This window comes from Bos mutus, chromosome 13 (genome assembly GCF_027580195.1).
Source record: "Bos mutus isolate GX-2022 chromosome 13, NWIPB_WYAK_1.1, whole genome shotgun sequence".
NCBI classification, from domain to species: Eukaryota; Metazoa; Chordata; class Mammalia; order Artiodactyla; family Bovidae; genus Bos; species Bos mutus.
This window is the reverse complement of record NC_091629.1, coordinates 63,236,655-63,249,562: the sequence shown is the minus strand read 5'-3', so window position 1 is coordinate 63,249,562 and position 12,908 is coordinate 63,236,655. Positions and strand designations below refer to the sequence as shown.

The following is a 12,908-nucleotide window of genomic DNA, read 5'->3' as shown; positions in this document are numbered from 1 at the left end:
CAGTATCAAAAAACCAAAAACCACTCAATTAAAAAATTGAGCAGAGGACTTCCCTGGTGATCTGATGGTTAAGAACCCACCTGCCCATGCAGGGGACACAGATTTGAACCCTGATCCAGGACGATCCCACATGCTGCAGAGCAACTAAGCCCATGCACCACAACCACGAGCCAGGGCTCTAGAGCCCATGAGCCACAACTACTGAAGCCCACAAACCCTAGACTCTGTGCTCTACAACCAGAGAAGCCACCACAATGAGAAGCCCGCATGCCACAACTAAGAGCAGCCCCCATTCACCCCAACTGAAAAAGCCCGCATGCAGTAATGAAGACCCAGCGTGGCCAAAAACAAATAAATAAATCTTTTTCTTTTAAATGAGCAGAGAACCTGAACAGGCATGTTTCCAACGACAAACAGATGGCCAACAGACACATGAAGAGATGCTCAACATCACAAATCATCAGGCAAATGCAAATAAAAACTACAATGAGATACCACCCCACATCTATCAGAATGCATGTATGCTCAGCTGCCTCAGTCATGTCCAACTCTTTGCGACCCCATAGACTGTAGCCCACCACAATCCTCTGTCCATGGGATTCTCCAGGCAAGAATACTGGAGTATTCTTCACTGGCGTGAGTTGCCATTCCTTTCTCCAGGGGATCTTCCCGACCCAGGGACTGAACTTAAGTCTCCAATATTGCAGGTGGATTCTTTACTACTGAGCCACCAGGGAAGAATGGCTATAGTTAAAAAGACAAGTAACAAATGTTGGCAAGGATGTGGAGAAAAGGGAACCCTCCTACACTGTTGGTGGGAATGTAAACTCATGCAACCATGATGGGAAACAGTATAAAGGTTCCTAAAAAAAAAATTAAAAACAGAACCACTACTAATGAAAAGAACAAAGAAGCAGAAGACCAAAAAGGAAAGAGAACACTTTCAACATTATAGACCAACTAGACCTACCAGATAGATTTTCCCACAGAAAACTCTATGTAACAGTAGAATACATACTCCTCTCCAATGCACAGGGATCATTTTCTAGGACAAACCATAGGCAAGGCCATACTACAAAGCTCAACAAATTTAACAAAGGTTAAACTCATACAATATTTGTTCTCCCACTGAAACAAAATGAAAATAAAAGTTATCAACAGAATGAAATTTAGGAAATTCCAAGGACGTGAAAATTTTAAAACATGCTCCTAAATAACCATAGGTCAAAGAAATGACAGGTATATATCATAAAATGCTCTGAAGTGAATGAAAACACAACATATTAAATCTTACAGGAAGTGGTGAAATAATGTTCAGAGGGACAATTATAACTATAAATACCTACATCAAAAAATCTCAAACCAACAACTCAGTCCTTCCATTCTTAAGACACTGAAAAAAGATGAGCAAAGTAAAAATAAAGCAGAAAAAAAAAGAAAACAATAAAAATCAGAGTGGAAATTAATGTAACAGAGAAAAGAAAAATGAGAGATTCAACAAAACTGAAAGCTGGCTCTTTGAAAAACATCAACAATATTGACAAAACTTTAGCTAGACGGAAAGAAAGATGCAAAATACTAAAATTGGAAATTAAAGGGGGACACTGCTCCTGGTCTTAAAGAAGTAAAACTGATTCTAACGGATTCTAAAGGAATAGTATGAACTGTACTGTTGCTGTTTAATTGCTCAGTTGTGTCTGACTCTTTGTGGCCCCATGGACTGCAGCCTGCCAGGTTCTTCTTGTCTATGGAATTTTAGAATACTGGAGTGGGTTGCCATTTCCTTCTCCAATAAACTATATAAATAACTTAAATGCGCAAATTACTAAAAAGATACACAAACTACTGAAACTGACACAAGAAAGAGAAAATGTGAATAAACCTATAATAAGCAGAGACTCGAACATTTTTTTTAAATCCCACAAAGAAAAGCCCAGGCCCAGGCGACTTCACTGATGAATCCACCGAACTTAAATAATACCAAGTCTTCAAAAATTCTTTCAAAAACGTAAGAGAAAAGCATAATTTCCAACTCATTCTATGAGACCAGAGACACCAAAACCTGACAAAGATATCCCAAGAAAGAAAACCACAGACCAGTATCTCTTACAAACATGGACACAAATATTCTCAACGAAATACAAGCAAACTCAATCCAACAATATATGAAAAAGATTATACACTATGCCCAAGTGGGATGTGTCTCAGGAATGAAAGGTTGATTCAAAAATCTGAAAAGTAATCGAATAAAGGTAAAACACCACATGATCATCTGAGTAAGATACAGAAAAAGCATCTGACAAAATCCAACACCATTTCATGATTTAAAATATCCAACAAACCAGAAACAGTAGTAAATTTCTCAACCTGATAAAGGCTATCTATGAGAAACCTACAGTTTTAAGCCACCTGAAAAAAGACTAATCAGGAACCAGATATGGAGGATCCCTGTCACCACTTCTATTCAGCATTGTACTAAGGTTCTAGAAAGAGCAATGAGGCAATGAAATGGAACAAAAGGCATCCAGATTAGCAAAGAAGAAACTGCAGATGAACTAACTTGAAAGACTCATAATTCCCAATTTCAAAATTTCCATCATGGGCTTTCCTGGCGGTTTAGTGGTTAAGAATCCACCTGTAATGCAGGGGACATGGGTTCGACTCCCGGACGAGGAAGATTCCACATGCCAGGGGCCAACTAACTCCATGCACCACATCTACTGAGCCAACGCCCATCCTCTGCCACCATCAGGAGAATTACTGCATTGCAATGAAGAGCAGCCCTCGCTCTCTTTCTAGAGAAAAGATGACACAAACAGATGCAAAGATATACCATGTTCTCCAATTGGAAGATCAATATTGTCAAAATGACTATACTACTCAAAGCAATATGTAGATTTAATGCAAATTACCAATGGTATTTTCTACAGAACTAGAGAAAAAAATCTTAAAATTTGTATGGAAACACAAAAGGCCCCAAACAGCCAAAGCAATCTTGAGAAAGAAAAACAGAGCTGGAGGAATCAGGCTCCCTGACTTCAGACTATACTACAAAGCTATAGTGATCAGAATAGTACGGTACTAGCATTTAACAAAGAAATACAGATCAATGGAACAGGCAGAAAGCCAAGAAATAAACCTATGTAACTATGGGCAGTTAATCTACAGCAAAGGAAGAAAGTCTTTACAATGGAGAAAGGGCAGCCTCTTCCATAAATAGCGCTGATAAAATGGGACAGCTACATGTAAAAAAATGAAATTAAAGAACATTCTTTAACATCATACACAAAAATAAACTCAGAATGGATTAAAGACCTAAATGTTAGACCGGATAATATAAAACTCTTAGAGAAAAACATAGGCAGAACACTATCTGATATAAATCACAGCAATATCTTTTTCAATCCATCTCCTAGAATAATGAAAACAAAAAGAAAGCAAACAAATGGGACCTAGTTAAACGCAGAAGATTCTGTAGAGCAAAGCAAACCATAAACAAAAGGCAACCCACAGAATGGGAGAAAATGTTTGCAAACCATGTGACCAACAAGGGATTAATCTCCAAAATTTACAAACAGGCCATATGACTCAATATCCGGAAAAAAAAAAAAAAAAAAACTTAATCAAAAAATGGGAAAAAAAACTCTAAAAAAACATTTATCCAAGGAGACACACAGATGGCCAAGAGGCACAGGAAAAGATGCTCAATATAACTAATTATTAGAGAAATGCAAATCAAAACTACAATAAGATATCACCTCATACCAGTCAGAGTGGCCATCATCAATAAACGGCCAACAATAAATGGTGGAGAGGGTGTGGAGGAAGAGGAACCTTCCTACACTGTTGGTGGGAATGTACTGGTACAGCCACTATGGACAACAGTATGGAGGTTCCTTAAAAAACTAAAAACAGAGCTACCATATAATCCAGCAACCCTACTTCTGGGCCTATAACCAGAGAAAAACACGGTTCAAAGGATACATGCACCCAATGTTCAGCACCATTACAACAGCAAATACATGGAACCAATCTAAATGTCCAGTGACTGATGAATGGATAAAGAAGATGTGGTGTACATATACAATGGAGTATTTACTCAGCCATTAAAAAGAACTAAATAATGCCATTTGTGGTAATATGAATGGACCTGGAGATTATCATGCTAAATGAACTCAAATCAGACAAAGATAAATATCCTATGACATTACTTATATGCAGAATCCAAAACAACGATACGAATGAACTCATTTACAAAACAGAAACCGACTCACAAACTTAGAGAACAAATTTATGATTGCTAAAGGGAAAGGGTGTGGAGGAGGGATCGACTGGGAGTTTGGGACTGACATACACACAATGCTATATTCAAATTAGATAACGAACAAGGGCCTACTGTATAGCACAAGGAGCTCTGCTCAATACTCTGTAATAACCTAAACTGGAGAAGAATAGATACATGTATACATATATCTGATGCTGAGGCTGAACTCCAATACTTTGGCCACCTGATGTGAAGAACTGATTCATTTGAAAAGACCCTGATGCTGGGAAAGATTGAAGGCAGGAGGAGAAGGGGATGACAGAGGGTGAGACGGCTGGATGGCATCACCAACTCAATGGACATGAGTTTGAGTAAACTCCAGGAGCTGGTGATGGACAGGGAGGCCTGGCATGCTGCAGTCCATGGGGTCGCAAGGAGTTGAACACAACTGAGCAACTGAACTGATATATACAACAACCACTTTGCTGTACACCTGAAACAAACACGTTGTTAATCACCTATACTCCAATATAAAATAAAAATTTTTAAGTCACATGAATCAAGCAAGAATATACAATGGAGAAAAGATAGTCTCTTCAATAAGAGGTGCTTGGAAAACTGGACAGCTACAGGGCTTCCCTGTGGCTCAGAGGTTAAATCGTCTTCCTGGAATGCAGGAAACCCGGGTTCGATCCCCGGGTCGGGAAGATCCCCTGGAGAAGGAAATGGCACCCCACTCCAGTATTCTTGCCTGGAGAATCCCATGGAGGGAGGAGCCTGGTAGGCTACAGTCCATGGGGTCGCAAAGAGTCGGACACGACTGAGCAACTTCATTTTCACATTTCACATGTAAAAGTATAAAACCAGAACACTTTCTAACACCAGACACAAAAATAAACTCAAAATGGAGTAAAGACGTAAAATAAGACCCACGACCTATAGTAAGATATGACACTATAAAGCTCTTAGAGGAAAACAGGAGGAACATTCTTCGACATAAATGGCATCAAGATCCTCTCTGACCCACCTTCTAGGGTAACTGAAATAAAAATAAAAAAATGGGACCAAAACTTAAAAGCCCCTGCACAGAAAAGGGAACCATAAACAGGACACAAAGACAACCCTCAGACTGTGCGAAAATACTTGCAAATGAAACAAGAGACAAAGGATTAATCTCCAAAACATAGAAGCAGTTCATGAAGCTTGATATCAAAATAACAAACAACTCAATCGAAAAATGGGTGGAAGGCCAAAACAGGTATTTCTCCAAAGACTTATAGATGGTCAACAAACACATAAAAAGATGCTCAAAAAAAAAAAAAAGATGCTCAACATCCCTCCTTATTAAAGAAATGCAAATCAAACTACAAGGAGTTATCGCCACACACCAGTCAGAATGGCTATCATCAAACAATCTACAAATAATAACTACTGGAGAGGGTGTGGATAAAAGGGAACCCTCTTTTACTGTTGGTGGGACTGTAAACTGATATAACCACCACAGAGAACAGTATGAAGGTTCTGTAAAAACTCAAAATAGAACTACCATGTGACCCAGCAATCCCACTACTGGGCACAACCCTGAGAAAACCGAAATTCAAAAAGACACACGTGCCCCAACATTCACTGCAGCCCTATTTACAGTAGCCAGGACATGGAAGCAACCTAGATGTCTACAGACAGATGAACACACGAAGAAGATGTGATACATGTATCAATGGAATATTACTCAGGCAGAAAAAGTGGCCAGACTGGGTCATGTGCAGTGATGTGGATGAACCCAGAGTCTGTCACACAGAGTGAAGTAAATGAGAAAAACAAATATCATACATTAACACATATATATGGAAACTAGATAAATGGTACTGATGACCTATCTGCAGGAGAGGAAGAGACAGATGTAGAGAACACACTTGTGCACACAGCAGGGAAGGAGAGAATGGAACAAATTGAGAAAGCAGTGCTGACATATACACACTACCATGCGTAAAACAGACAGCGAGCGGCAGTTTCTGCATAACACTGGGAGCCCGGCGCTCTGTAGTGACCTAGACGGGTGGGATGCAGGCTCAGGAGGGAGGGGATACGTGTATACGTACAGCTGATTCACAGTGTTGTACAGCAGAAACACCAAATTGTAAAGCAATTATCCTCCAATTAAAAAACTGCTTTTTATAAATCACATGAATTGAACAGCATCTAATCAATAAACATTCCAGGAAAACAATGCCCATAATTGATTAAAATACGCAAGTTCCTTGAGTAATTTATGAAATAAAGTCTAAATAGAAACAAAGACAGAGAAATAGAGTGATTTAACCAATGCAATATTTTATTCCAGAACAAGAATCATTGCAATTTTTCCCTTCTAGTTCTATATATCACCAATTCCTCAAGAAAAATGAAGCATGAAGAATCATAAAACTGAAAGGCTTATATAGAATCTCAACTTCCTGAGCTGTAATACGAAACTAAAACAGGCTAAGAACGAAGAGTTTGACCAAGTCTTGGAGGTTTGATTCTGTATTTAAAACTGGATATTCAAAGATGAGATGAAAAGCAAAAAAGACATCTACTATGCCAAAATATCTTAGACCCACGACAGAGTTTCAAGGCCCTATGGATATTTAGGGGCTGGTACAAAGGCAGCAAAATCTGACTGTAAATGCCAACTACAGAAACCTTTCAAAGATAAAATTTAACTCACCGTCTGTGTCCTTAACCATATCAAGTTTAAGGGCCTTTGTTCCATCGAAGCAAAATGCCCGGATGGAATTCAATCCTAACAATAATGCATTCTGCTTTATTTTTTCTACTTTTTTGGATATTTTATCCAGTGCTATCACTTCTCCCTAAAAAAAAAAAAAAAAAAAAAGAAACATAAAAAAGTGCAAATACAAAGGAATCATGAAAATTATCGAAAAAAAAATCTCATGAATAATTATACTCTTCCCCACTCTGTTTCCCCCAGTTCTAAAGGTGAATTCATCGTTCAAATGTACACTAACTTTACATCAACTACCTATTAAGCATTTCCTTTTAAAGAACACAATCTTGCCAGATAATTTTCTTATGATGCCCATCTACTTTTACTCCACAGAATTCAAAACTGAACAGCAGTGTTAGCAATCTTCTCCCAGGTGGTGCTAGTGGTAAAGAACCTGCCTACCAATGCAGGAGATAGATGTAGGAGACATGGGTTCAATCCCTGGGTCTGGATGATCCCCTGGAGGAGAGCATGGCAGCCCACTACAGTGTTCTTGCCTGAGGAGCCTGGCGGGCTACAGCCCATGGGGTCACAGACTCAGACACAAATGAAGCGACTTATCACGCAAAGAAACTTTAAAATATCCATTTGAGATAAATATTAAAATATCACCAATTTCATATGCCCTGCTCACCTCTGGAAGAGCATGTTTTTCTGAGACATTTGCCTTCTAGAACTCTGAGATGCAAACGAATGTTACTTGTAAAATCCAGCCTTTATCCCAGTACTTTCTGAGCTATGTACATGTAACAAAAATTCATGTGAATTCTGACAACTAAAGACAGAAAAATATAATCCTGTATCACAGCAAAATGTTCTGAACTATAAAAAATAGTTCAAAAATAATTTTACATGGAAACACTTTAAGTCAAAATCAACAGGGACTTCCCTGGCAGTCCAGTGGTTAAGACTTCATGTTCCAAGGGGGAGTGGGGGGCGCAGGTTTGATCCCCAGCTGGGGAGCTAAGATCACACATGCAGCAGCGCAGCCAAAAAAAGAAAACATGAAAAAACAGAAATAATACTGCAAAAATTCAATACTTTAAAAATGGTCCATATAAAAAAAAATCTTTTAAAAAAGTCATTAAAGAGAAGAGGCTACAGTTTTCTGAACAGGCTGTGATATTCATAGTCAAAGCTATGGTTTTTCCAGAAGTCATGTATGTGATGAGTTGGACCATAAAGAAGGCTGAGCACTGAAGAATTGAAGCTTTTGAACTGTGGTGTTGGAGAAGACTCTCGAGAGTCCCTTGGACTGCAAGGAGATCCAACCAGTCCATCCTAAAGGAAACCGGTCCTGAATATTCATTGGAAGGACTGATGCTGAAGCTCCAATACTTTGGCCACCTGATGCCAAGAACTGGCTCATTTGAAAAGACCCTGATGCTGGGAAAGATTGAAGGCGGGAGAAGGGGACGAAAGAGGATGAGATGGCTGGATGGCATCACTGACTCGATGGACATGAGTTTGAGCAAGCTCCGGGAGTTGGTGATGGACAGGGAAGCGTGGCGTGCTGCGGTCCATGAGGTCGCAAAGAGTCGGATGTGACTGAGCAACTGAACTGAACTGTGATATTCACATGGTATTTTAAAACACTCTGTGAAATGGTTCTGCAGAGATAGTGACACACACTGTTCATTGTATTTTGCTTTTTTTCCCTTCTTGTGTGACATATGCACTGACTGCATAGACTATACAGTACTGAAGATTTGCTGATCATGTTCCTGGAGGTGACACCAGGTTGAGCAGTCGGCACAGTTCCAATTAATACTGTGATGGACAGGAAAACCATTTCAAGCAAGTAGAACTGGAAAAGTAGGCAAAAACTACCAGAATAAGGTTCCAGTGTAACTACAATGAAGGAGAAAGTATGCTGGCTGAAGGCTGCTTTTACAGAAGTACGAGCCAGGAGGCTACACTTACACAGAGTCTGATTAACTACATTAAAACAAATCAACAATGACAACAAATCAAAAGCAGTAATGAAATCTGGGATTCAATTCTGACTCAGTTATTTCTATTCAGGTTCCAGGGGTGCTGGCCCACGGGGACATTGCCTAAACAGCCCCAATTTTTTAAGTCTTCACATATTCTCATCCTCTGCTGTTGACCTTTCAACACTCGGCTGGTCCCAGCTGGTCTCAGCCATGTGGTTTCCACTGGCCAATAGGATGACAGCAAAGGTAATGGAGGCAGAGATGCAAAAAGCACTCCAGCAGCATCCTTGTTCTGCATTGTCCTCTGCCACTGCTGATCATCACTACTAACCTCTGCTGGGCGAACACCCTGGCCCCACAGGAAGCTGAGAGACGCAGGAACCAGAAGCAAGACACTCCAGTGGCCTCAGCTGAGCCAATGCCATCCAACCCAAGTGGGTGAGCCCATCAAGGTCATCAGAACCTCTGGCTAACCCATCACTGACCCAGTGCTAGAGCCAGGCAGGCTGGGATCAACTGAATCACACAGACTCCAGAATGGACTCAGGAGTAAGCCGTAAGCCACCCAGGCTGTGTGGCTGCTTTTAAACAAAGCTGATGCTAAAGCCAAAGGCCACCTGATATGAAGAGCCAATTCACTGGAAAAGACCCTGATGCTGGGAAAGACTGAACGCAGGAGGAGAAGGGAACAACAGAGGATGCGATGTCTGGATGGCATCACTAACTGAATTTGAGCAAACTTCAGGAGATAGTGACGGACAGGGAAGCCTGGTGTGCTGCAGTCCATGGGGTCGCAAAGAGCTGGACATGACTGAGCGACTGAACAACATGGCTGATTTTTCCCTGCCAAATGCACTCCTCGCAGAATCCTCGCAATCCAGCAGCTCCGTTTCTCTAGGTTCTCTGGCCAAAAACCTAAGGAGTCACCCTCAGTTACTCTCTCATTTCACAACCCACGTCCAACCCACCAACAACTCCTAATACCTCCAGCTTGAAAATATAGCCAGAACCTGCCCAACTTCTCACCCGCTCTGTGATGTCCCCTGACCTACTGTCTCCTAAGTGGTCTCTCTGCATCTATTCCGCCCTCTTACAGCTGAGGCCTTGGCCAATGTAAGAAGCAATCTCCCATCTCTGGAGCAGGTGTGAAATCCCCTCAGACCCTGGCAAAGCTCCTCCACCAAAATGCCTCGGGCCTGACCCCATTTCTCTGATTCTCTCCCTCGTCACTTAGTCCACACAGCAAAACTACTTCAGGTTCCCCCTAAAAGTCAAGACAGCCTCCAGCCTCAGCACATTCACCCTTATGATTTCCTCTCACTGGAACATCCTTCCCACCTGTAAATCTTCCCCAAATACCACCTTCGCAGGGGGGCTCTCCCTTGCTACCCACATGAAACTGCAAACTCACTCTCCCGTCTCGCCATATTCCCAAGCCCCAGGGCCCTCCCTTTGTGTTTCACCACAGCCCTCACCACAATTACATATGCCTTATCTTCTACTCATTTGTTATCTGTGTCCCTTTACTGAAGCATAAGCTCCATGAAGAAGGACATTTTGGTCACTCTGGTTTATTGGTGTACCCCAGTACTCATTGTAAGGATAAGTCTTTTTTAAAATCAGTCCAGCAATCAATTAAAATCTGACTCTTGATCAAGAAAGCTATAAGTTCATTGCCTCATTTTAGATCCCTTTGCTGTCCACCTGAAACTATCACAACATTATTAATCAGCTACACTCCAATATAAAATAATTTTTTGAAGAAATAAAGCTATTGTAACTGAAGCTACTAGCATGTATATTTTAGGAACCATCTGGTTTTATGGAATTTGAAACAAACAGGAAAGGTAACGTCAACTCGCAAACTTTTCTTGAGCTGAAGAATCTCAGTTGAAGCACAGAGTGGTTACAAAGCCACAAGCAAATATGCACATGAAGGAAAAAGCAGTAAAATCTGAGCTACAGTTACCCAAGGACAGACTTCTCTTTCATGACAGGGACACAGTGCACCATGGGCAGTTCTGCACACGGACGGCCTCACCTGATCGTGCATCAGTGCTGCAATGTGTGTTGTTTTGCCTCCGGGTGCTGCACACAAATCTAGAATCTTCTCTCCAGGCTGAGGATCCAGGACATGGCTTACTACAGCAGATGGCAAATTCTATAAGGAAAAAATAAAATGATCAGCTGTCAGTGACTCTAGATCACTTTAAATTTCAGAAACAGAGAAAGTAGAGATTACTGGAGGGACTTCTGTGCTTAAGAATCTGCCTGCCAACGCTGAGGACATAGGTTTGATCCCTGGTCCAGAAGATCCCACTTGCCGCAGAGCAACTAAACCGGCACACCGCAGCTAGAGAGTAGCCCCCGCACCACAATGAGATAAAGCTCATGCTCAGTAACAAAGACCCAGAGCAGCCATGAAAAAACAAATAATTTTAAGAAGAGATTACCAGAGGTAACCCAGTACAACATCCTCAGCCAAGAGTATGTTTATTGTAAATATACCAGTGTCAGAAAATTCTCAGTTTCCCAGAGTATCTTGTGATCTCACAAGGCATCCATACACACACATACACACACACATGACGCATTTCCCCAACCAATTCACCAAAAAATGCACACTGTCCTTTTTCAATTCAGTGGTTCTCAACATTCTGAAAGCAAGATATGTCTTATAAGTGTGAAAAAGCTTTGTATCTTTACCCAGAAAATTTACAAAACCTTGCCATATGAGATGCTTTGCTAATTCCGACCGAAGAATCTTCGTTTTATGCCACTGATGCCTCTTAAAGGCATATCTGGGTTCCTATCTCCCCACCATGACCACACTTCAGCAACAGAAAGTGAAAACATTTTAGCTATTTCTGGTTAGCACTCACAAATATATTATGAAAGATTACATAAGCCAAAAGTATCTCCATTTATAGGTATAAATTTTTATTAAATTATTAACACATTATTAGTATTCATTATATAAAGACTGGAGGATGACGGGTCAGTCTTCAGTATGATAGAATAACATTACATAATCATTTATTTTAAAAATTGCTTGGCAGGAAAAAAAATAAGAGGTTAAGAAACATAGGGCTATTTTTTATTTATTCATTTTTTTAGTGTTTCAGGCCACACCAAGAGGCATCCAGGGATTGGATCTGTACCCCCTCCTCTGCGAGCATGAAGTCATAACCACTGGACCACCAGGGAAACCCAACATGTGTGCTATTTTTTAAGTTCAAAGGTTTCCATTCATTCTTACGCTGAAACACATCGATTCCCAGGTACTCAGAAATTTGAGAGGGTTACAGTGCTCAAGTGAATCCAAGATCACCCCTTCAAAAGAGAAAACCAATGGTGAGGAAGGAGACACAGACAAGCAAGCTCTCCTCCTCTCTGTGCACAGAAGGGCATATACCGAGTATTAAGACCAACGCACATGTCAGCGCTCTGCAGCCTCAGTGTCGTGCGGCTGATGACAGGATTTTTACCAAACGTATTTAAAGTGCTGTTTCACTGGCCATTGAAATTCAGAGCTTTTTTGCTTATTACAATGCCACCTGAAAAAGGAAACAGACCAGCGCAGCAAAGCTGACAGGGAGCTCTCATTTGGGTGATCAGCCTAGCCAACGTGGTCACATAGCGTGGTCGTCCACAGTGCCCAGTAAAGGGTCTTCTTGAAGAAGCCAGCGCTCTCTGACCAGGTCTGCGTTAACTAGAGAAAGTCTGACCTCCCTGCCCAGGAAAAGGCAATGCTGGAAAGGGTGCTCGCTATTTCCCAAGCTGATGATGTAACAGATGACTGTTTCAAAAAGCTGCAGGTGCACAGCCTCAACCAAGAAGATACCTGGGATATAGCTGCAATTTCGGCTTTTTATGCCATGTCCAATCATCTTGCTCATTTTGTCAATCTTGTTCCCAACAAAGAATTCTATTGGATGGG

At 41.0% G+C, this 12,908-nt stretch overlaps 1 protein-coding gene across 3 annotated transcripts in view; it reads right to left on the bottom strand.

The window, feature by feature from the left end:
* The window catches only part of NSUN6 (NOP2/Sun RNA methyltransferase 6), an 82,797-nt gene that overhangs the window by 20,363 nt on the left and 49,526 nt on the right, over nt 1–12,908 (bottom strand). For all 3 annotated transcript variants that reach the window (XM_070381892.1, XM_005891928.3, XM_070381893.1), the window contains exons 7-8: nt 11,010–11,129; nt 6,972–7,116 (exon numbers count right to left, since the gene is read on the bottom strand). In XM_070381892.1, the coding sequence (XP_070237993.1) occupies nt 6,972–7,116; nt 11,010–11,129 (265 nt within the window). The remainder of the gene's footprint in view (nt 1–6,971; nt 7,117–11,009; nt 11,130–12,908) is intronic.